Source organism: Tachysurus vachellii, chromosome 12, assembly GCF_030014155.1.
Source record: "Tachysurus vachellii isolate PV-2020 chromosome 12, HZAU_Pvac_v1, whole genome shotgun sequence".
NCBI classification, from domain to species: Eukaryota; Metazoa; Chordata; class Actinopteri; order Siluriformes; family Bagridae; genus Tachysurus; species Tachysurus vachellii.
Window position 1 is genome coordinate 24,723,645 of NC_083471.1, and position 24,840 is coordinate 24,748,484.

The 24,840-nt window shown below is 44.4% G+C and overlaps 1 protein-coding gene across 3 annotated transcripts; it reads left to right on the forward strand.

Annotated features, from left to right (window-relative positions):
* The first annotated feature begins 1,230 nt into the window (after nt 1-1,230).
* piwil2 (piwi-like RNA-mediated gene silencing 2) lies at nt 1,231-24,840 on the forward strand. Of its 3 annotated transcripts, none has more exons than XM_060884119.1 (24): nt 1,231-1,538; nt 1,628-1,695; nt 2,564-3,201; nt 3,366-3,462; nt 3,649-3,730; nt 3,978-4,133; nt 4,844-4,954; nt 7,575-7,692; nt 9,872-9,996; nt 11,671-11,751; nt 12,554-12,667; nt 12,794-12,982; nt 13,079-13,163; nt 18,179-18,268; nt 18,525-18,665; nt 19,207-19,320; nt 19,617-19,805; nt 20,444-20,545; nt 20,655-20,771; nt 21,123-21,211; nt 22,237-22,342; nt 23,316-23,569; nt 23,711-23,818; nt 24,651-24,840. In XM_060884119.1, the coding sequence occupies exons 3-24, from the start codon at nt 2,587-2,589 to the stop codon at nt 24,805-24,807; spliced, it is 3,240 nt and encodes a 1,079-aa protein (XP_060740102.1). In that variant the 5' UTR covers nt 1,231-1,538; nt 1,628-1,695; nt 2,564-2,586; the 3' UTR covers nt 24,808-24,840. The 3 variants fall into 3 exon arrangements, with proteins under 3 accessions (XP_060740102.1, XP_060740099.1, XP_060740101.1); XM_060884116.1 differs by having other exon boundaries at nt 1,233-1,538; nt 18,176-18,268; XM_060884118.1 differs by having other exon boundaries at nt 1,233-1,695; nt 18,176-18,268.

Consider the following 24,840-nt stretch of genomic DNA (forward strand, 5'->3'; position numbering starts at 1 on the left):
TTTGAGAAAGGGACATTTCTGTTGCCTTCTCGAAGTGACATATCTAAAAAATCCACTGTAGGATATCTGGAGTTAATAAAACGGTAAACATAAATTGAAATCAACGGGATACCCATCTTATATTTGATTATACTGTTGTACTAGGCTGACTAGCTGGATGATTGTGAACAGCAAGTATGTTAACACCAAGTAACATTAATTTGATTCATTTTCTTGACCTTGCACCAAATTGCTAACATATACATAGTCACTAGTGCTTAGAGTTTACACAGAATGGTGTGAAAACCAATGTCCAGTCAGCAGCATTGTGGGCAGAAATGATTTGTTGATGAGAGGAAACCGCCAGATTGGTTCAAACAGACAGAAAGGCTACAGTAATTCAACTAATCACATAAAGTCTTGAGGTGGATTCACTAAAGAAGAAGATCACAGTGGACTTGAGCACTGGAGGAACATCACACACTGTACTTTAACTTTTCGTCGTGTTGATTGTTGTGGTTTTGCTCGAATCTATGTTCCTAGTAACCAGTCAGTGATCGTCATTTTCCCCGAAAACCAATCATTGACCACCATTTTCCCAGATAACCAATCAGTGATCCTCATTGTGTCTAACAATCACTCATCACTATTGTTTCCAATAACAAATCATTGGCCACCATTTTTCCCAATCGCCAATCACTCATCACCATTGTTCCCAACAATCCCTCATCACCATTGTTCCCAACAATCACTCATCACCATTGTTCCCAACAATCACTCATCACCATTGTTCCCAACAATCCCTCATCACCAATGTTCCCAACAATCACTCATCACCAATGTTCCCAACAATCACTCATCACCATTGTTCCCAACAAACACTCATCACCATTTTCCCCAACAACCAATCACTTATCACAATTGTTCCCAATAACCAATCAATGGTCATCACAAGTTTAATCCATCTTTAACCTTTTTTCTTGATCCTCTATAAATTTGTGTGCACGTGACTCAGTAAACTGCTTACGTCATTAGCCGCTGTAGCTAATGTTAGTCAGTCAATAAAACTAGCATGAGAGCTCTACAGACCGGAAATGGGGTTAGGATTGCTAATTGTGGCACGTTAGCGTAATTAAGCCTGATTAATTCGGTGTCTATATCAATTTGTAAGCTATAAGCAACATTTTAAGAGTTTATTAATCAAAATGGCTTCGTAACATTACAGTAGCTAGCGATTATTAGCCGGAATAGTTGTGTTAGCAATATATATATTATTATATATATATAAAATATATATATATATATTAATATAAGTATATATTAGCATTTTATTTGGTAATAGTATTATATATTGTAGCCACGTTTAAACTTTATTTATTTATTTTACATTATTTGTTAGCCTTACTGAAATGTTGCGGGGTGCGTTAGAAATCGGTGCATCGAGTCACAAAGCTCTTTATTTAAACCACTCAGTACCAGTGTAGTACAACACGGATTGCGACGCACCCTAAAAAAAAAAAAACCGCCTCATCTTTCTATAGACTAGTAGAAACATTTAGGTAAGACGTCCACGAGTTCTACAGCTTCAGCTTGTTTTTACTCATTTTTGTAGTTAACATAAGAAAAAAAAACACGCATTATTTTGTAGTTTATAGGGTGTTGGGATAAAACTTTGGACATCTGGTGCATTTGATCTAAATACAAGTAATTTATCAGGTAATAAACTTCTGCTTTTTATTTAAAATGTTTGGCTTGGACGCTAAATATCGCATTTTACATGCATTATTCTGTGCAAAAAAAAAATGCCATGCATATATTTTTTTTAAAAAAGGCTTTAAAATGAAAAAATATTAAAAAAGAATTATGTGTTTAAAAAAAATAAAACCTACTTTTTAGGTTTTTAAATGCAATAAAAGTTGCTGTCTTGGTGTTTGAGCGACATGTTGGATTTTTACACATTTATTTATTTATTTGTCTGTTTGTTTGTTTGTTTGTTTGTTTATAGAATTCCAACATATTTATTAGCTTTAAAATAAGCTTTAATAAACGTCAATGTGAATTGTCTATTTCCACGCTGCTGTAAAACGTACCAGGTGCTAAAACTATTTGAGTTTGACGTCATTCGTCATGGATTGGTTATAAAAGAAAGCGTCATTTTTTTTTTTTTTTTTTTTTTTTTTTTTTTTTGGACTTAAATCTCATATATGTGCAATTATTGAGTTTTTACTGAGTAAACAAAGCCCTGTAAATGACTCGGCAGATTCGAGGACACGACAGACGTCCAGAAAGTCTGTTATCTTCTAATCGTTTTTTGATGTCATGTTAATTTTCATGTTCATGTACAGTAGCAGTATGTTGCCGTGTCCACGCTCTGATGTACTGATGTTCGGATAAAAATCTGTGACGTGAGCTGCACGTCGTCATACTGACCACCGGTTCAGGACCCACGGGTGTAGGCGTGGGTGATGGTGCACGTAAACGCCCATGTAAAGTTCAGGATCGATGTAAATGGATCGTTGCGAGTCATTTGCCTTTATCTCATCATAATCTCTTATTAATTAATTTATTTATTTATTTATTCTAGGTGTTTAATGAAAGAAAGCAAAAATGGACCCAAATAGGCCATCATTTCGAGCAGGATTCCCCGTTGTTCCACATGTTCCTGTGGCACGGGGTCGAGGCTTACTCGCAGATGAACGCTCCCCAGGACGAGCCAGAGGTTTGACAGCAAGCGAGCTCTCTGTGGGGCGAGCTTGGGGTTTGGCTGTATCTACAGGAGAGCCCTCGGTAGGCCGAGCTCGAAGCCCGGCTCAGTTTGCGGACGAGCCGTCTGTGGAGCGAGCCAGAGGTTTATCTGTGATGGCTGAGGAACCTTCTGTTGGTCGTTCTCGAGGTGCTCCTGTAGCTCCAGCAGAAGCTATGGCTGGGAGAGGTAGAGGTCAGACGTCCACCACGTTGTTTCCTTATGGCAGAGGAAGCCCGGTGTTAGGCAGTGACGAGCCTGTTAGTGTACCGCAGGAAGGGGAGGAGAAGGAGGAAGGGGGCAGCAGAGGGTTTGGAAGAGCCAGAGGGTTTCTTCACACATCTAAGGAACCTGCAGTGGGAAAAGGAAGAAGCATGTCACTGTTTGGTAAAGAGTACGAGCCTCCAGGTGAAAGCGAACATGTGGAAACTTCTGGAGTTATTCCCTGTTTGCAGGAGAAGGAGACACCCAAATTTTGTGTGAGTTTCTTTAATAGTGTATGTAATCTGATGATGATGATGATGATGATGATCTATTTTCAGATTATCCGTCTACCTGAGATTCCCGTTAGTTTGACATTTCGCGAATATTCAGGTGAACATTTGCAGAAATTATCTGGACTCATCACTGCATGTGTGTTTAGGCTGATGTTCCAGGTCCAGGCTCGTCTCTGCTGTCCATGTTCAGAGGAATGGGCATTGAACCGTCTAAGACCTGGGGCAGAGGAACCACAGCTTTGGGTAAGCGGGGACACAGAAATATAAACTAGGCAAATATACAAAATAACACTAAAGGCAGAAAACAGCAAGCATCACCAACTCAAGATAATTAACTTGAGAAACCTTGAAGGAGAGGAAACTCAAACGTTCTCCAGGTTGTGTGTCATGACCGAGATGCGTGACGTGTAGCTGTGTGTTTTTTCTAAGGACGAGATGCATTGGGTGCTTACCGAGAAGATGTTCAGCTGCCTCCTGTTGTATCTGAAGGCGCTTCAGGCTACAGTGGCAGGTAAGGAACAGATACGCTGTCGATAGAGCAATACTGTAATCTCAGTAATCATGAATTAATATCAACTCCTGGAATAGAAAATATATAGAAATCATCTCACCTATGAGGGGTATCACTGTGTTTAATTATACTCCGAATATATTTTGGAGGTTTGTGCTTTATTTATTTATTTATTTATTTATTTATTTATTTGCTTGCTTGTGCACACTCATCCTTTCATACTCCTCAGATGAAGTGTGTTTGTCAGTGTTGCAGGTAGAGGACTGATCAAAGTCGAAAAAGCTGCAGGGTTTCCAGTGGGTCGAGGTTCCGGGGCCCCGCTCTTACCCCTGATCACGAAAGATACCCCCCTGACCCCAGCAATCTGCGCTCCGAAAGCAGAGCTGAAGATGGAGGCAGAACGGTGAGTGCGGCGTCGTCACCGACTGCTTACCGTTTTTAGTCACTGGTGGGGTTTTTGGCCTCGTGTCAATCAAATGGTTCTGTGCCGCTCTCCCGTGGCATTAGTTGCCATGGTTTCACTGGCGTGATATCTGGCTAGAGACTCTATACGAAACTAGGCATCCGGTCACAAATCAGACGTCTTCCCACTAAAAATAATATTCAGGACGGAAACGCTTCATCGCCATCTACTCAGTTCTGACCCTAAAACCACACGATGTTTCACTTTGCATATAATTTACATAGATAAGCTTTCTGTAAACTTTGCCCCCCCCCCCCTCCTCAGAGCAACTTTAAATCACATCCCGCGTTCACACAAGCGTGCTAGACGGAGCGGCGATTTTAGTGACGTTTATGCAAATTAGCTAGGACACGTCAAAGCGGCAAATCCAAGAGACGACACCGGAGACGATCTATAGGATGAAGCGAGGATGCTCTTTACTTTAAAATGTCTGCCGTCAGCATTTTTTTTTCCTGCACAGCTCTTTGAATGTTTTACTCTAATAACACTGATTATTAAATCCTTCCCTCCTCACTGGTGAAGAAGCAAAGCAGCCAGGAGTCCTGACAGTTCTGTGCCGTTCTGTTATACGAATATTTATCTGTAATTGAATGTGCTGTATATTATTCTCGATTGCTGACATTTTTTTTCCTTCGCTCTCGTCCCTGCAGCGAGCCGCTGAAGAAAGTAGGAACAAAGGGAGATCCGGTCTCGGTCGGCTCGAACCACATCCCCATCTGGTGCAAGAACGAAGCCGTGTTCCAGTATCACGTCACCTTTATGTACGTTTTAAACGGTTAACACACACACACACACACACACACACATATATATATCTTATTACCTAAATAAAAAAAGACGACACGAGTCACATGAAAACCTTCTGACGTCTCACACACACACACACACACACACTGTTCTAGATTCTGCACAAACATTTTACTGGGTTTTTCTGTTCAGCTTGTTACTTTTTAAAACGGCGCACGTCAACTTACCTAGCAGTCTTCTGGATTACCGAGATGTTGAAAAAGAAATCGTAAAGTGAGCTAATTGTAGCCCCGCCCCTTTTCCGCTACGTTAGCAAAGCTACAAGTGTTTGCTTGCATGAAATGTCCAATATTCCATATTTGTTTTTTTTTTTGTTGCCCCCGGTTGAATAAGTGCATCATTCGGTACTCAACGTGCACCTCTTCTTCTAATTGTCGGAACGCAGTGTTGATATTCCAGCACGTGTTCCCGTGTGATGGACAGGGATTGAAAACAGAGCCGCTATAATTTTGAAATCCGTATAAAGGTACACAGGCGAGTGTGTGAACAGTGACATGTATATAAAATCATGCATCAGTTATTACTCTATAACAACACTTCCTGTTCTATTGGTAACTCAGCACAGGTATGTTAGCGATATAACAATGTTCTAATACAATAGTCTGGTGTGAGAAAGCTGGAAATTTTATAATGTCTGATTTAAGTTCCTAAACAAAAGTTTGAGAACTTCTGAGGTAAAGTAGGACGATGTTGCATCCTCAAGAGCACTGATTTATTTATTAAATTATCTCTCCAAATCTAACATGCTTAAGCTATGTGTGTTTTTTTTCTTTTGCTTAAGTTTTTCTCTTTTTTAAATAATTTATTTACCGTATTTTCCGGGCTATAAGCCGCAACTTTTTTCCCACGCTTTGAACCTTGCGGCTAATATGTGGATTTTTCCAGCTTTCAAATTTTTTTTTATTTTTTTATTTTTTTATTTTTCAAAAAAAAAACACATTCTGTGACGTGCTCAGTTTTTTGGCGGCATGAAGCTTTCATTAGACCAATGAAATTGTCGAACGGGTTAAAGGTGGGGTCTCTGATGTTTGAGAAATGCTTTCAGAAAACAAAACAAACGTGTAGACAATGAGCAGAAAGGGGCGTGTCTTGTCAATATGGGCGGAGAGAGTGTTCAGTGTGCATGTGTGACATTAGCAGAAAGTGGTTTTAACATTGACATGGAGGATAAAAACAAAGAAAGAAAGAGAAGAAAGACTTACGATAAGGTAAGAAGTAGGACGTGTTAATATAGGATCAGCTTTCCAGCGCTGGAGAGAAAGGAAACTCCAATCTGTGAATATGTGACCAACTTCCTGCTCCTTCAGTTCTCTCCAGCGCTGGAAAGCTGATCCTATATTAACACGTCCTACTCAGTTTTCTGAAGCATTTCTCAAACATAGGAGACCCTACCGTTAACTCCGACACCGAAGGAGATGACTTCAATGGTTTCAGTGCACAGGAGGAGCAAGATAGTGACCAATGACTTTCTTGGTAGGCTACTGTTTACTGCTAATTTTTTTCTTTTTCTTTTCTTTTTCTTTTCTTTTTATTTTTTAATAATTTTATTTAAGCCGTGTTTCGTTGAAGCCTGTGTAAAGTTCATTCATTCATTCATCTTCTACCACTTATCCGAACTACCTCGGGTCACAGGGGAGCCTGTGCCTATCTCAGGCGTCATCGGGCATCAAGGCAGGATACACCCTGGACGGAGTGCCAACCCATCGCAGGGCACACACACACTCTCATTCACTCACACAATCACACACTAGGGACAATTTTCCAGAGATGCCAATCAACCTACCATGCATGTCTTTGGACCGGGGGAGGAAACCGGAGTACCCGGAGGAAACCCCCGAGGCACGGGGAGAACATGCAAACTCCACACACACAAGGTGGAGGCGGGAATCGAACCCCGACCCTGGAGGTGTGAGGCGAACGTGCTAACCACTAAGCCACCGTGCCCCCCCTGTGTAAAGTTAATTTGTTTCAATGTAACTGTAGGCACCTGCGGCTTATAGACATGTGCGGCTTATTTATGTTCAAAATAAGAATTTTTTTTAAAATTCAGTGGGTGAGGCTTATATTCGTATTACGGTAAATTAATTTCTGATTTGCGTGCCGCTGATGTGCCGCGAAGCATGAAAACAAGCGTAACATTTTCTGTAACACTTGTCTAAAGCTGTAAAACTGTAAAGCTTTTGTCTAAAGTGCCTATAAAGATCTTTCCTCTGAGATTAATGAAATTCTCAGCCTTCAGTAAGCTTCTATAAGCACCAGCGCAGTCCTCTAATTAATCATGCTGAAGCCGGAGGGGGGGAAGAGATGAGAACGCAGACCGCACGGTAGGGTGCGTCGTCTTGGGTCTCCGCTCTCGTATTCTTCAGCTCAGCTACATCAGGCTGATGTTCTCTGCCACGTGATTGATTGTGAATCATTCACACTTTCACTTCTGTAAGATCATGTGGTTGGTTTTGTGGTGGTGTTGCGTCTGAAATAAGGAGAATCCCTGTTTAGCTCCGATGTTGGGTTTATGATGTTCACTGATTGATGTCTGTCAATTCTAAAAGTTTAGGTGTGTGTTGTGTGTTTCAGGCCAAACGTGGAGTCAGTCAGCATGCGCTTTGGGATGATGAAAGAGCATCGGGCAACTACAGGAGATGTAGTGGCCTTTGACGGTTCTATCCTTTATCTACCAAAACACCTGGGGGAGGTGTGTGCGTGTGTGTCTGTCTGTGTGTGTCACACGCTCTGTGTGTCTGTGTGTGTGTCACTCTGTCTGTCTGTCTGTCTGTGTGTATCACTCAGTTACTCTGTGTGTGTGCGTCTCTCTCTCTCACTCTGTGCATGCGCGTGTGTCTCTCTCTCACTCTGTGCGTGTGTGTGCGTCTCTCTCTCACTCTGTGCGTGCGCGTGTGCGTGCGTCTCTCTCTCACTCTGTGCGTGTGCGTGCGTCTCTCTCTCACTCTGTGCGTGTGCGTGCATCTCTCTCTCACTCTGTGCGTGCGCGTGTGCGTGCGTCTCTCTCTCACTCTGTGCGTGTGCGTGCGTCTCTCTCTCACTCTGTGCGTGTGCGTGCGTCTCTCTCTCACTCTGTGCGTGTGCGTGCATCTCTCTCTCACTCTGTGCGTGCACGTGTGCATGCGTCTCTCTCTCACTCTGTGCGTGTGGGTGTGCGTGCATCTCTCTCTCACTCTGTGCGTGCACGTGTGCGTGTCTCTCTCACTCTGTGCGTGCGTCTCTCTCTCACTCTGTGCGTGCGTGCGTGCGTGCATCTCTCTCTCACTCTGCGTGCACGTGTGCATGCGTCTCTCTCTCACTCTGTGCGTGTGGGTGTGCGTGCGTCTCTCTCACTCTGTGCGTGCGTGCGTGCGTGCATCTCTCTCTCACTCTGCGTGCACGTGTGCATGCGTCTCTCTCTCACTCTGTGCGTGTGGGTGTGCATGCGTCTCTCTCTCACTCTGTGTGCGTGCGTCTCTCTCTCACTCTGTGTGCATGCGTCTCTCTCTCACTCTGTGTGCATGCGTCTCTCTCTCACTCTGTGTGCATGCGTCTCTCTCTCACTCTGTGTGCATGCGTCTCTCTCTCACTCTGTGTGCATGCGTCTCTCTCTCACTCTGTGTGCATGCGTCTCTCTCTCACTCTGTGTGCATGCGTCTCTCTCTCACTCTGTGTGCATGCGTCTCTCTCTCACTCTGTGTGCATGCGTCTCTCTCTCACTCTGTGTGCATGCGTCTCTCTCTCACTCTGTGTGCATGCGTCTCTCTCTCACTCTGTGTGCATGCGTCTCTCTCTCACTCTGTGTGCATGCGTCTCTCTCTCACTCTGTGTGCATGCGTCTCTCTCTCACTCTGTGTGCATGCGTCTCTCTCTCACTCTGTGTGCATGCGTCTCTCTCTCACTCTGTGTGCATGCGTCTCTCTCTCACTCTGTGTGCATGCGTCTCTCTCTCACTCTGTGCATGCGTCTCTCTCTCACTCTGTGTGCATGCGTCTCTCTCTCACTCTGTGTGCATGCGTCTCTCTCTCACTCTGTGCATGCGTCTCTCTCTCACTCTGTGTGCATGCGTCTCTCTCTCACTCTGTGTGCATGCGTCTCTCTCTCACTCTGTGTGCATGCGTCTCTCTCTCACTCTGTGCATGCGTCTCTCTCTCACTCTGTGTGCATGCGTCTCTCTCTCACTCTGTGTGCATGCGTCTCTCTCTCACTCTGTGCGTGCGTGCGTGCGTCTCTCTCTCACTCTGTGCGTGCGTGCGTGCGTCTCTCTCTCACTCTGTGTGCATGCGTCTCTCTCTCACTCTGTGTGCATGCGTCTCTCTCTCACTCTGTGCATGCGTCTCTCTCTCACTCTGTGTGCATGCGTCTCTCTCTCACTCTGTGTGCATGCGTCTCTCTCTCACTCTGTGCATGCGTCTCTCTCTCACTCTGTGTGCATGCGTCTCTCTCTCACTCTGTGTGCATGCGTCTCTCTCTCACTCTGTGTGCATGCGTCTCTCTCTCACTCTGTGTGCATGCGTCTCTCTCTCACTCTGTGCATGCGTCTCTCTCTCACTCTGTGTGCATGCGTCTCTCTCTCACTCTGTGTGCATGCGTCTCTCTCTCACTCTGTGCATGCGTCTCTCTCTCACTCTGTGTGCATGCGTCTCTCTCTCACTCTGTGTGCATGCGTCTCTCTCTCACTCTGTGTGCGTGCGTCTCTCTCTCACTCTGTGCGTGCGTGCGTGCGTCTCTCTCTCACTCTGTGCGTGCGTGCGTGCGTCTCTCTCTCACTCTGTGTGCGTGCGTCTCTCTCACTCTGTGTGTGTGTGTGTGTGTGTGTGTGTGTGTGTGTGTGTGTGTGTGTGTGTGTGTGTGTGTGTGTGTGTGTGTGTACCCCCTTGTATCTTATTCAGGTTGTTCATCTGAAAGCTGAGAGGAGAACTGACAATGAGGAGATTGATATTAAAATCCAGATGACTAAAATCCTGCCCCCACATTCTGATCTGTGTATCCCATTCTACAATGTCGTCCTGCGCAGGTGTGTGTGAGCATGTCATCCTGTAACACTACTAATTACCCAGTACACCTAAGCATTTCCTCTGTTGTGTGTGTGTGTGTGTGTGTGTGTACTATTATACTACTATTTGTGATTGAATTGCTGCAGCAGGGTTTTTAAATTTTAGAATTTTCAATGTTCCACTGTTTTTCTTGGACTGTGTGTCTGCGCGTGACTGTGTGTCTGCGCGTGACTGTGTGTCTGCGCGTGACTGTGTGTCTGCGCGTGACTGTGTGTCTGCGCGTGACTGTGTGTCTGCGCGTGACTGTGTGTCTGCGCGTGACTGTGTGTCTGCGCGTGACTGTGTGTCTGCGCGTGACTGTGTGTCTGCGCGTGACTGTGTGTCTTTGTGTGTCCATTAGGTGTCTTTAAACTTCCGTGGCCTTGAAGTGACCCCAAACGCACAAATCTGAGCTCCAACTTTTTTTTCCAATTTTTTTGTCTCATCTTTGAAACGGATTTGAAAAAAAAACATAAATGCCTTTATTTTTTTATAAAGATGTTGAAGTGTTTTTTTTTTTCCCTCTCCTTCTGCAATCTACTTCAATAAAATTTAATAGTGCTCACTCTGCGTTGCCATGGTAACAGCATAAGGCCTTTAACTGGCTGACGAACGTGAAACGATGTGCGTGATTTTAGGAGCATCAGCCGTTGGAGATGATTTCAGCCTGAACACAGTCACTCTTCACTGTGAGGGATCTCTGTGCTGCTTTTTATTTTCAGCTGACTGGAGTCTCACTCTCACTTGTTCTCTCCATTTAATCCTCTCCTCACTTTAGTGCTCTCTCTCTCTCTCTCTCTCTCTCTCTCTCTCTCTCCCCCCTTCACGTTCTCCGTATTTCAGCCTCTCTCCATCATAAATTTCCCGCTTTCTCACTTCAATCTTGTCTTTACTTTCTTTTCTATTACAGTATTTTTTTTTCACATTCTCTCTCTCTCTCTCTCTCTCTCTCTCTCTCTTTCTCTCTCTCTCTAAACTTTCAATCTGCCTCCTATCTTTTCTTCACTTCTTTTTTCACTTTCTCTCCCTCATTGCTTCTCTCTCTCTCTGACCTTTTCTCTGTCTCTAGCTGTGCCTGTGTTTTTCTTGTCTGTACTTAATCTCATTCTGTCTGTCGCGCTTCTTCTCTTATCCCTTGTTCTCCATCCTTTCTATCTTTCTTTAGTCTCTTGTACTCCCTTTGTACTTGACTTTGCTCGCTTTTTTTTGTCACTCGTTTTTTCTTGCTCTCCACTAATCTTCCCTTCTGTTTCCTTTTATTGCGTCTCTCTTTCTCTCCTCCTTTCTAATACCTCTGGCGTTACCCGCGCTTCCTTTTCCTCTCGGTCCGTCGTGCGAGTTCGTCGTGTCCAATCACACGTGCGCCTGAGACGTACTGTAGCTAAATAATCGTGACTAAGTCTTTTCATCATTCCTGATCGAAAACACATTTCTGAGAGACTTGGATTAAGAACACTGTGTTTAATATTTTCCCCGTCCTGGAAAAGTCTTTTGAAAAAACAATTAGACATTCAATGATCTCCAAATAAGCCGAATTGCATAAATTGAAAGTACACAGCAGCCCATGTGATGACCGTGATTAATACCGCTGACCTTTCCTTTCTTTTTTTTTTTTCTTTTTTCATTGCCTCCCTCTCTCTGTCTTTCTCTTTCAGAGTGATGAAGATTTTGGGGCTGAATCTGATTGGCAGGAATCATTATGATCCAAAAAGTGCAGTTGTTCTCGCCAAGCACAGGTATATAAATCCTTATTTCATCCCTGCCTGAGAGATCCCTATAAAAAGGAACGTTCAGGGACCCGAGGGGAGTGTTTACTTTCTCCATAAGACAAAACGGTGCCGTACGACGTCAGTATATCACACGTGTATAAACTACGCTCGGATCTTAGGACGCGTGTCTGCTTGCTGGGACAAATGGATGGAGCGCTTTGATAGCCGGAGGGCTGTTTTTGTTCTTGGATGGATGGATGGAAGGGTGGAAGGGTTCTATCTTTTTTATTTCTTTTTTTTTTTCCTTTGGATGGGTGCAGGGATGTGTGCTTGGATGGATAGCTGGATAGATGCATGAATAGATGTGTCCCTGGTTGGATGGATGGATGGATATAGGGATGCATGTATGCTCGGATGGAGGTATGGATTTACGAGAGCTTGGTTAGATGCACGGAAGGGTGTCCGTGTGCATGGATGGATGGATGAAAGAATTTTTTTAATTTTATTTATTTATTTATTTGGGTGGTTATAGGGATGTTCCTATGCTTTATTGAAGGGATGAATCGATGCATCTTTGGATGGATGGATGGATATAGGGAGAGCTGGATGAATCCATGCATCCATAGATGGCTTGTTATAGGGATATTTGTATGCATGGATGGATGGATGCATCCTTAGTTAGATTGACAGATGAAAAATTGTTTGCTTGGATGAATGAAGCAGGTTTTTAGTGTGTGTGTGTGTGTGTGTGTATATATAGGACAGTAATAACAGATGGAATGGATACAGAAACATCTGTATAATGTGTGTGTGTGTGTGTGTGTGTCAGGCTGCAGGTGTGGCCTGGTTATTCTTCCTGTATAAAACACACAGATGGAGGTTTGTACCTGGTCGTGGACGTTTCACACAAAGTGCTGAGGAGCGATTCAGTCCTGGACATCATGTAAGTTTCGGATCGAAAGCCAAATGTTCTTTACTAAAACTGGGAATATTTTAAGGCGCTCAGTATTACACGGATACACACCGAACGAATGCTTTTGTCTGGGTACTGAAATCTCTGCTCGTGTAGGAACATCATCTACCAGGAGAGTCGAGAGAGCTTCCAGGACGAGTGCACCAAAGAGATAATCGGCTCCATAGTCATCACTCGCTACAACAACCGAACCTACCGCATCGACGACATCGAGTGGTCCAAATCCCCCAAAGATTCCTTCACCATGGCAGACGGCACCGAGATCAGCTTCATCGAATACTACAGGTTTATTTATTCAGAGCTCACAGATTTCTGTTCCACAGTCGTTTCTTTACAGGTCGCACATGTTGTCGTTTCTTTACTTCTTGATTTTGATCGCAGAAAAAACTACGGCATCACCGTGAAAGAACTGGATCAGCCCTTGTTGGTCCATCGGCCGAAGGAAAAGGCCAATCCTGGGGGAAAGGTGAGTGAGGAGGTGTGATGACGGTCACACGGTTTTAAATCTGTCCCACTAAACCACTCAAAGATGCACAATAAGAGCATCTCTACTCTCAAACTCAACCCTCGTCGTAATAGACCCACAAATGAAATTGGTGACGCATCAATCTGGAGTGATTGACAGTTGTGTTGAACTCTCCGATATTAACTCTGACCCCTCGGAAGCACCGTCACCTTCCTGCCCTCACATGGCAAAAAAAAAAAAAGTGAATTTGGTCAAATCCTTTAACGACATATAAATATTTTGTTTTAAGTGATTTATTAAAAATTTATCAATTTAAAAAAAAAAAAAAAAAGAAATTCAAAAATTGGGGAAAAAAATGGTACCTAAAAGTAGAGGTTTGATCTCCAGGATGAACGTTGGGGCAAAATCAGCAAAATATGTTGGATCTGTTGTCTGAGGGAGAAAAAAAAGAATACGTTTTAATCCATTCTGTAAGAAATAGAAAAGATCGGATTTAAAGGTGGGATTTTAATTTATTTACTTTTTTTTTTATTTTTATTTATTTATTTATTTATTTATTTTTTTTTTTTTTAAAAGTTACTGGAAAATATTCATATACAAATTTAAAAAAAGGTTTATTTTATAAATATTATTTATTATGGCTTGGTGCTGTCTTTTTAGGCACTAATATAAATATTATAATAAATTATATTAATATTTATATAAATATAAAAAAGGTAAATAATATAAATATCATTTATCATAAATAAATAATATTCGGCTCATCCTCAAGGTTTCGGTGTCGGTATCAGGAAAGAAAAGTTTTGTATGGTTCCATCTCTACATCTCTTGCTAAAGGCCTGACAGGAAATCAGCAGGGTTTAAAGGTGGAAGATGTTTCTCCTGACCGGATGGAGATACGAGTCGAGGCAGTGGAGGAAAGGGAGAGATTACTGAGGGGATTTGTACGTTTTAGAAGATGATGTTTTAGGGGACAGCACCGGGGTTAGGAGGTGAAAGTGTGATCACGGAGAGAAGCCGAGCGGCCGAAGTGTTTATAGACCGACTGCTGAAATACTGATCGCATTATGCAGGGGATTAAGTGAAACCCAGACGACTAGACGCGCAAGAATAAAGAGGAGATTAGAGCAGCAGAGGAAGATATTTCACTATTGTGCTGATATTGTAGAGGGTTGGATGAGAGAGAGAGGGACACACAAAGGGAGAGACTGAGGGGGAGAGAGAGATACCGGGAGAGACTGAGGGGGACAGAGAGAGTCTGAGACAGAGACCGAGAGAGGGAGAGACTGAGGGGGACAGAGAGAGTCTGAGACAGAGACCGAGAGAGGGACACACGAAGGGAGAGACTGAGGGGGAGAGGGAGTCTGAGATGGAGACAGAGAGAGAGAGGGACACACAAAGGGAGAGACTAAGGGGGAGAGAGAGATACCGTGAGAGACTGAGGGGGACAGAGAGAGTCTGAGACAGAGACCGAGAGAGGGAGAGACTGAGGGGGGAGAGAGAGTCTGAGACAGAGAGAGAGGGACACACACAAAGGGAGAGACTGAGGGACAGAGAGAGTCTGAGACAGAGACCGAGAGAGGGAGAGACTGAGGGGGGAGAGAGAGTCTGAGACAGAGAGAGAGGGACACACACAAAGGGAGAGACTGAGGGACAGAGAGAGTCTGAGACAGAGACCGAGAGAGGGACACACAAAGGGAGAGACTGAGGGACAGAGAGAGTCTGAGACAGAGACTGAGGGGGACAGAGAGAGTCTGAGACAGAGACCGAGAGAGGGAGAGACCGAGGGGGAGTGAGAGAGTCTGAGACAGAGAGAGAGGGACACACACAAAGGGAGAGACTGAGGGACAGAGAGAGTCTGAGACAGAGACCGAGAGAGGGAGAGACTGAGGGGGGGGAGAGAGTCTGAGACAGAGAGAGAGGGACACACACAAAGGGAGAGACTGAGGGACAGTGAGAGTCTGAGACAGAGACCGAGAGAGGGACACACAAAGGGAGAGACTGAGGGGGAGAGAGAGTCTGGGATGGAGACAGAGAGAGAGAGACACAGGGAGAGACAGAGCCTGAGATGGATACGTGGAGAGAGGGAGAGAGAGACACACAGAGACTGAGACGGTTACAGGAGAGCTGGATAAAGCAGGAGAGAGAGAGAAGGAGCTGAAACAAAAAGAGGGAGTTAAATTGTTTCATAGCAAAAAAAAGAATCTGCTAAGTTTTCGTGCAGGACGCCTCGATCCTCGGAAAATGTCCTAATAAACACTACAGTTTTATTTCCCTTGCAGAGAAAATCACAGCTCTGACTTCAGTCTTTAGAAATCCACTGAGGAAATCTTTATAAAAAAAAACCTCTTGATGTTGCTTCGATTCGCTGAACATAATAATCCATCTAAAGTTTAGTCATTTGTTCGTTCTTCTCGAGACGCTGTCCCGCCTCGGCGCTCTGTTACAGAAGATAACGATCCTTCACGTTTCGTCGTGACGGCTGACGGCAGCATCGGGACGCAGATTTATTTGCATTTTGCGCGACTGCGCTGAAGGGGGTTTTGGGGGGAAACGCCAGCATTGTTCGATTTTGCGCTCTAAAGAGTAACGTCGCTTTTCAGACGACTTATTTGACTAATTACCACGAGCACTTAAAAAAAAAAAATTAAAAACACAATAAATGTCCGTAGTTATTTCCCGTTACAGCTATACAGTAAGTATTTACGGATGTAATGGCCGAGATTTCTCAATCTGAATTTGATAACTTTAAGGATATTTCAGCTGTGGTGGACAAACCAGGCTTTTAAAGGTGGGGTCTCCGTTGTTTGAGAAACGCTTCAGAAAACTGTGTCGGGCCGACAAACAAAACAAAAACAAAACAAACATGTAGCCAATGAGCAGAAAGGGGCGTGTCTTGTCAATATGGGCGGAGAGAGTGTTCAGTGCGCATGTGTGACATTAGCAGAAAGCGGTTTTAACATTGACATGGAGGATAAAAACAAAGAAAGAAAGAGAAGAAAGTCTTACGATAAGGTAAGAAGTAGGACGTGTTAATATAGGATCAGCTTTCCAGCGCTGGAGAGAACTGAAGGAGCAGGAAGTTGGTCACATATTCACAGATTGGAGTTTCCTGAGTCAATAACTCCTGAGCTAAACACTGTTACTACACAAATAACACCTCTTTTCTATCGTAGTAATGTAGAGACGCAGCTACAACCGTGTTTTGTGTAGTAACAGTGTTTAGCTCAGGAGTTATTGACTCGGGAAACTCCAGTCTGTGAATATGTGACCAACTTTACTTAAGACGCCGAGGCGCTTTTTTCCTTCTCGATAGGTGAGTAACGTTGGTTTTGTTTTGTTACACAGAACTAATATATGTCTTTGTCCTTTACATGATTATGTTTGTGTGTCATTTTTGCTTGTTTGTTTATCTACAATCGTATTGTTCTTCCCTTCAGCTACGATAAAGACACATTTCTTTCCGTTATGTATATGTGGGCGGAGCTATCAATACAAGGGTGGGACCCATTTGGTTTAGGGGCGTGTTTGTTTTGGTGATTTCAAATGTCAACATTGGCTTTCAAACATCGGAGACCCCACCTTTAATGAGTAATTACCTAGCAGTAAGAACGTCACTACTTCTCAAAAGTAAGAAATAAATCCCAAATCCCAACAGGACGTGCTGCTAAAGCAAAGTAATCACCAGTGTGGGATGGTGTGATTCAGCCCGTGTTTGTGTTCGAGGCGAGTTTCACACCAGGCTCCTTCTCTACTGTCCGCATCCCAGTACGATTCTTCCTCTGACTCTAGATCTATTTCTGACTCACTTGATTACGGAGAACTCCTGGGCGTTATGCGTACAAATGTCCACAGAGAGCACAACTACAACATGACTCACCAGGTTGTTGTATTATTATCATTATTATTATTTTGGTGCTATTACACACAAACTCGTGCTATACAATACGTGCGTCCTGGAAACCTGCGCCGGCGCCGTCGGATAAAATGCGCTTCGCTTCCCGAAAGAGTGCGGACCAGAGAACGACTCACCTTCACGGGAATCGCGACACGGTTCGGGTTCAAACGAACTCGGTTCTGTTAAAGACTAAACCGAGAGCATCATGGCTCATAATTTCTCACATAAATAAATATGTGAAACCGGCGTATAAACCAGCGACACGTTCTTAGTGACGATTAATCAGAACGGAGAGTTTGACCCCAGACTGATTTGTTCATCTTCGGTACATTTTTATTAGTCATAGTCTGGTCTTTGTCTGTGCTTCACTGTTTCACATGCAGGATTGTAATCACATTCCGCCCCCTATTGTGCGTTTTAGGAATTACACATGGATTTTTACACACTACAGCTAAACCTAAAGGGAGGTTCCCTTTAAAGTCTGGCTCTTCTCAAGGCTCCTCTGGTTTACTCGTTAGGGATAAATTTAAAATGAACATTTTACTAGTTTCACGTATTTTGCGACTTTTCATATATTTCTGTAAAGCAGCATTGCGACGACGTCTATACAAATAAAATTGATCTGAACTCTGGGAGGGGTCACGGTGGCTTAGTGGTTAGCGCATTTGCCTCACACCTCCAGGGTTGGGGGTTCGATTCCCGCCTCCACCTTGTGTGTGTGGAGTTTGCATGTTCTCCCCGTGCCTCGGGGGTTTCCTCCGGGTACTCTGGTTTCCTCCCCCGGTCCAAAGACATGCATGATAGGTTGATTGGCATCTCTGGAAAATTGTCCCTAGTGTGTGATTGCGTGAGTGAATGAGTGTGTGTGTGTGTGTGTGTGTGTGCCCTGCGATATGTTGGCACTCCGTCCAGGGTGTATCCTGCCTTGATGCCCGATGACGCCTGAGATAGGCACAGGCTCCCCGTGACCCGAGGTAGTTCGGATAAGCGGTAGAAGATGAATGAATGAATGACTGAATGAACTCTGGGAGGAAACCAGAGAACCCACACGGACATTAACACACAGCCGTGCTCACGATCTGCTCTCATGGTGAGTTTGTGCTCTGTTGTGCAGCAGGTTATAACGGGCGAGATCCTGCTGCTGCCTGAGCTCTCCTTCATTACCGGCATCCCCGAGAAAATGAAGAAAGATAACAGAAGTATGAAGGTACACTGAAGAAATCCCCATTATCAGCGTGTGTCTGTTCAATATGACATTCGGTCCTTGGTTTGGTCGACTGTCTCTAGCATAGGTTGTGTCTGTGACGGTTGTCATGGTAACGATCCGATTGTGTTAAAGTAACGCACGCCAGTCCAAATGGGTGACTGTTGTGTGTAAATATTCCACCGTCCTCGCTGTGGTGTTTTTTTTTTTTTTTTTTGTTTTTTTTTTCTTTTCTTTTTCTTTTTTCTCTCTCAATCAGGACTTGACGGCGCACATTAACGTGAGCGTGGAGCAGCACACACACTCTCTAAAGCAGCTTCTAAGCAACATCAGCACCAATCAGGACGCAGTGAGCGAGCTGGAACGCTGGGGCCTCCAGATCAGCTCCGATATACTGGTGGTGAGGACACACACACACGCACAAAGACGTTTATGATCAGCTCTACTATACTGGTAGAGAGGACACACACGTTTAAGATCAGCTCCAATATACTGGTGATGAGGACACACACACACACACACACAGACATTTAAGATCAGCTCCAATATACTGGTGGTGAGGACACACACACACACGTTTATGATCAGCTCCAATATAATGGTGGTGAGGACACACACACGTTTATGATCAGCTCCGATATACTGGTGGAGAGGATACACATACACACACACACGTTTATGATCAGCTCCAATATACTGGTGGTGAGGACACACACGTTTATGATCAGCTCCAATATACTGGTGGTGAGGATACACACACACACACACACACACGTTTATGATCAGCTCCAATATACTGGTGGTGAGGATACACACACACACACACGTTTATGATCAGCTCCAATATACTGGTGGTGAGGACACACACACGTTTATGATCAGCTCCAATATACTGGTGATGAGGACACACACACATGATCTCTCTTGCTCTTCCTCCATAGACTCAGGGAAGAACTTTGCCCATGGAGACCATTTGCCTGCAGTCTGCCACATTCGTCACCTCTCCGTCTGTCGATTGGTCGAGAGAGGTGGTCAGAGACTCGTCTATCAGCTGTGTGAGTGTGAACCCTGATCCGTGGGATCACCTTTTTTTTTTTATTCCCATGTCTTTTTGTTGAGCTGTTGATGGGAGGTGAGGTGGAAGTCCTCAGACACACACTTGCTTTGATCATGGCCTCAAAATACTTAATAATCAGCGTCTCATTAACATAATAAGGTGAAAAGAAACAAACTTGTTTTGCAGTTCTACAACGTTGAACGTAACCCAGGCTGATTTTATGACGTCAGTGAACTGTTTTTGTAGAGCGTTTATTTAAATGAACTTCGTTTCCCCTCCTCTTCCTGTCCTCAGATCCCTCTGTACTGCTGGGTGGTTTTTTACCCTCGTAGGGCTGCGTCTCAGGCGGAGGAGCTGGTGACGATGTTCCAGAAGGTCGCCGGGCCGATGGGGATCAGGCTGGACCGTCCGATCTACGTGGAGCTCCGTGACGATCGCACAGAGACCTACGTAAAGAGCATCCACTCTCAGCTGAGCAGCGAGGTGCAGAACATTCCCTCAGTCCATGTTTTATTCTCTCTTTCTTTAAGTTAACAAAGTAGCTTGTAGCACACAGTTGTATAGAATGACTATGCTGTAGCTTTATAACTTCCTTTGTACTCACTGGGGCCTGAGAGTCTCAAACAGTGCTATAGCGTGATAAAGACCTGGCGTGGAGGCGAACGTTGGTGTACAGCAGGGGCGTCTGATCTCATCCACAAAGGGCCGGTGCGGGTGCAGGTGTGGCTTCTGCTCGCTTGGAATGAAAACCTGCACCCGCACCGGCCCTTTGTGGATGAGATCGGACGCCGCTGGTGTAGAAGAACCTCAAGGGTTCTTTTTACAGACTCAACACTGCCGTGAACACCTTTTTAGGATGAACTGGAGCTTCACCAACATCAGAACCTGGTCTCACTCATGCTCTTGTAGATAGATGACCACAAATCCCACACATCCATACTCTAACATCTAGTTAGAAAGCCTCCTCAGAAGGGAACGTTAAAAAGGGAGTTCAACAATGATATACGGTGGTGATGGTCAGGGTGCACAAACTTTCGACACTTCATAAGTGTTAATAAGGTGTTCCGGCGCACGTTAGAGAGCCCCAATAACCCGTCTGTATCTTCTCGTTATGTTTGCAGCCCAACGTGCAGCTGGTGGTTTGCCTCTTGATGGGAAACAGAGACGACCTCTACAGCGCTATTAAAAAGCTCTGCTGCGTCCAGAGTCCGTGTCCTTCGCAGGTTTGCCTCCCATCGAAACGTAGCGAACACACGTGTGTAGCCACACAATACGAGCGGGTAGACGTTTAAACGTACCTCCGCTTTCCGCCCCTCTGCTCCACCGTTACAGGCGATCAACGTCCGGACCATCTCGCAGCCCAAGAAGCTCCGTAGCATCGCGCAGAAGATCCTCCTGCAGATCAACTGCAAACTTGGAGGAGAACTTTGGACGGTCAACATTCCCCTGGTGATGTTTGTTTGTGGCTCTAACGTGTGTGACGTGTTCGAGATCTGCACCGTAATCATTACTGGATTTTAGTTTGACTTGTTTTTGAAACATGTTTGTAATTTTTGCTTAAAAACCCCTCGAACAGATGCAGGAAATAATCAGATTAAAACCCCACCCGAGTTACCCCACCCGAGTTACCCTCCTGCTACTTATTTAGTAACACACTGTATAGTTCTGGCTTCATTCGTGTAGAGAAGTTTTTGTTTGTTTGTTTATTTAATATATCAAATTGTTTACTTTAAAAGTCGAGACCTAGCGAACCTGATTAACTATTTATTTATTTTTTATTGTATTTTTTTTTTTGTACAGAAACACTTGATGGTGGTCGGCGTGGACGTCCATCACGACACCAGCAAGAAAATCCGATCTGTGATGGGGTTTGTGGCGAGTCTTAACACGTAAGTGCAAAAAAAAAAAAAAAAAAACCTGTGAGAGAATCGTTCACGTATTTAAATCGCAATGCTTCCAGTTCCGTTTCGAAACGTAACTAAAAGTATGTGCACCCCTGACCATCGCATCCAGATGTGGTTCATCTTTAAACCTGTTGCCGATGGAGACTATACAGTGAAAAATACGCCTAAGGTTCGGATTGGAAGGACTCGAGTGTCGTGTGTAGAACTCTGAGTCTGATCTCACTCGTGTAGCTAAATAAATTCTCACAATTCCCACTCAGGGGGTCACGGTGTCTTAGTGGTTAGCACGTTCGCCTCACACCTCCAGGGTTGGGAGTTCGATTCCCGCCTCCACCTTGTGTGTGTGGAGTTTGCATGTTCTCCCCGTGCCTCGGGGGTTTCCTCCAGGTACTCCGGTTTCCTCCCCCAGTCCAAAGACATGCATGGTAGGTTGATTGGCATCTCTGGAAAAATTGTCCCTAGTGTGTGATTGCGTGAGTGAATGAGTGTGTGTGTGTGTGTGTGCCCTGCGATTGGTTGGCACTCCGTCCAGGGTGTATCCTGCCTTGATGCCCGATGACGCCTGAGATAGGCACAGGCTCCCCGTGACCCGAGGTAGTTCGGATAAGCGGTAGAAAATGAATGAATTCCCACTCAAGCACTCGAACATCTAGCATAAAAGCCTTCCCTGAAGAGTGGAGCTTATTATGGGATGTTCAGCAAACACATCCGAGTGTGACGTTCAGGCGTCTACATGCTGACATACAGTACAGACGCGTCATCCGTCCGTAGTCCATACTGTTAATCCAAGGTGCTGCTATGAAGCGAAACTTCACCACAGATCGGTCTTATTCATAGCCGCAAATTAACGGCTAAGAATTTAAAGATCAGGTTCGTGTTAATTAAAGTGTTAACATAGCTGGACCTTCACCCCTATTCGAGATACGCTCACGAACGTTAGCGTTTCATTTCCACACCAGTTCATTTAACGCCTGAAAGTCTTCCACGTGTCTCGTCTGTGTGTCTTTCAGCCTGATGACCAAGTGGTTCTCCAGAGTCACGTTCCAGATGAGCAACGAGGAGATCATTAGCGGCTTCCGAGTATGTCTTCTGGCCGCCCTGCAGAAATACTACGAGGTAAAAGATTCACTCGCTGCCGCGTACGTGAGCTTTCTCACCCGGCGCTTTTTCCGTGCTGTGCTTCTATTGCTTTTATTTTCCGCTGTGTCAGAATAGCCAAATATTTTTAAAGCACAGCGGTCTTACACATGAACCGATGGAGAACCTGTGCAACATCAGACGTGTCCTGCATCGAAATAAGAGAGCGTCCGTAAACTCCCAGATATATTTAGATATACTATACAATATTATATCATTTATAATGATATAATATAGAACTCCAGATTGATTAACAGATAACATTCTGACTACTCAGAGGAAGTGATTGTGATACAGTGATTATCTCATAACAACAGCGTTTAGTAAGGTCTGGGAGATGTGAGACAGTTCTCACAGTCTCCGTGCTAGAGGTGCACGTGAGAAGACTGATGAGAGAAGGATTATTGTGGAGCTCTGTCGAGGAAAAAAAAAAAGTGAGGCTTGTTCCTGGTCTGCAGTCTGAGGTGGGATGAACCATGACCCAGTGAGAAGCTCATCAGTACTGTTCTGAACTTACAGAACGGCTGCTCCATCCTGCAATGTGCCCAAGTCCACCGTAACCATCTACACCGGCCAGCGGTGGTCAGAAGGTCGTTCTGATGAGTTTTCTTTATTTAAAAATGTCCTAAGACGTGGACATGGGGAGCCCGAGACTGATATTAACATCAGGACTGACTCAAGGATGCACAGCATTATAGAGCTAACAGGACAAACGCTAACATTTACTCGACCAGTAGGCGGCACGAAAGCATCGTTTTTGAGGCAGAACATGCGTTTAATCAGAAATCACTTCTTCATTAACACAACAGTCAGAATTTTAAAGGGTGTGTCTTAAAATCCAGAAAATCTAATGAAGTTCTGGAGCTTCAATAAAAAAGACTGTTTAGAATATTTTTTTTTTTATTTCTTTTATTTTGTTTGTTTGTTTGTTTTTGTTTTGAATCTCCTCCAGGTGAACCACAGCTTCCCCGAGAAGATCATAATCTACCGTGACGGAGTTTCAGACGGTGAGCTCAAGGCCGTGGAGCTGTACGAGATCCCGCAGATCCTCAAATGTTTCGAGACCTTTCCCAACTACGCGCCGAAGCTGGCCTTCATCGTCGTGCAGAAGAGGATCAACACGACCCTGTACGCGTACGGGGGAGATCGGTTCGGAACACCTCCGCCAGGAACCGTGCTCGATCACACCGTCACACACAGAGACTGGTAGGTTCTCGACCAATCGTGGCTCAAATCACAGATGGACTTTCACTCTATCTATAATAAGTGCAACTGTTTAGTTAAGTGAAAGTGAATCTCTAAATGTTTTTTTTTTTTTGTTTTGTTTTTTTTTTTTTTAATGTTCAGGATGGATTTCTACCTCATGGCTCACTCGATTCGTCAAGGCTGTGGATTCCCGACACACTACGTAACCGTGTACAACACTGCAAACCTCACAGCGGATCATCTCCAGAGGTATCTCTCACACACACACACACACACACACACACACACATTTATATAGGGCCTTTTTACACCTGATCACTTCATGTGTTGTCTCTGATCCGATATCTATCTGATTTGTTAAAACTGTTCCATTTACATTAGGACACATAAACGTGTCTCGGCGAATCGGATATCGATCCGATCTTTCTACTCCCACCCAAAATGCAAATATATTTGACCTCATTTCCGGGGTAATTGAAACGGAACACGATTTGGTGTGTGCGGTTTTCAGAACGCGATCAAAAAGAAGACGAAAAAACTCGTTATGACGGTTATGCTACAAAAAAACAGCGTTTACTGTTTGCTGCGTTTTCGCTGGCGGCAGCAGCGCATTTTAAGACCCGACGAGACGCCTGGGTGAAAGATCACCTGCGAGTGACGTACTTCCGTTTGGGAGGAGTATAGAGCTGACGTATGTGGCTTGAACAACCACATTCATTTACACCTGTCCAGTTTCATCTGAAACGCGTCCCAGACCACCTCCTGAAGGGGTTTGTACTGTCGGATTTATATCCGTCTCCAAAACGTTTCGGAGGGCATTTAGACCTGGTCTTTTTACCATCGGATAGATATCTGATCACAGAAAACACATGAAGTGACCAGGTGTAAAAAGCCCCATACAGAGTTAGATGCAAGTATAATGTAGTTTGTTGAAATAAATTTTAGGATTAAAAAGGAGCAGTGTGTAATGTAATGTGTAAAAAAGCCCTCAGAACTGCTGTACTTGCCGAAGGGCAGGGATTAATTCCATTATAAGTTGATGCTGGTAATAAAACAAGCGTTCTGATGTTTCTCCCATCAGGTTGACCTTTAAGATGTGCCACTTGTACTGGAATTGGCCCGGGACGATCCGCGTGCCAGCGCCATGCAAGTATGCCCACAAACTGGCGTACCTGTCAGCGCAGTACCTCCACTCCGAACCCGCCATCCAGCTGTGCGACAAACTCTACTTCCTCTAAAACCAAGGATTTTCTGATGTTCTTTTGCTTTAT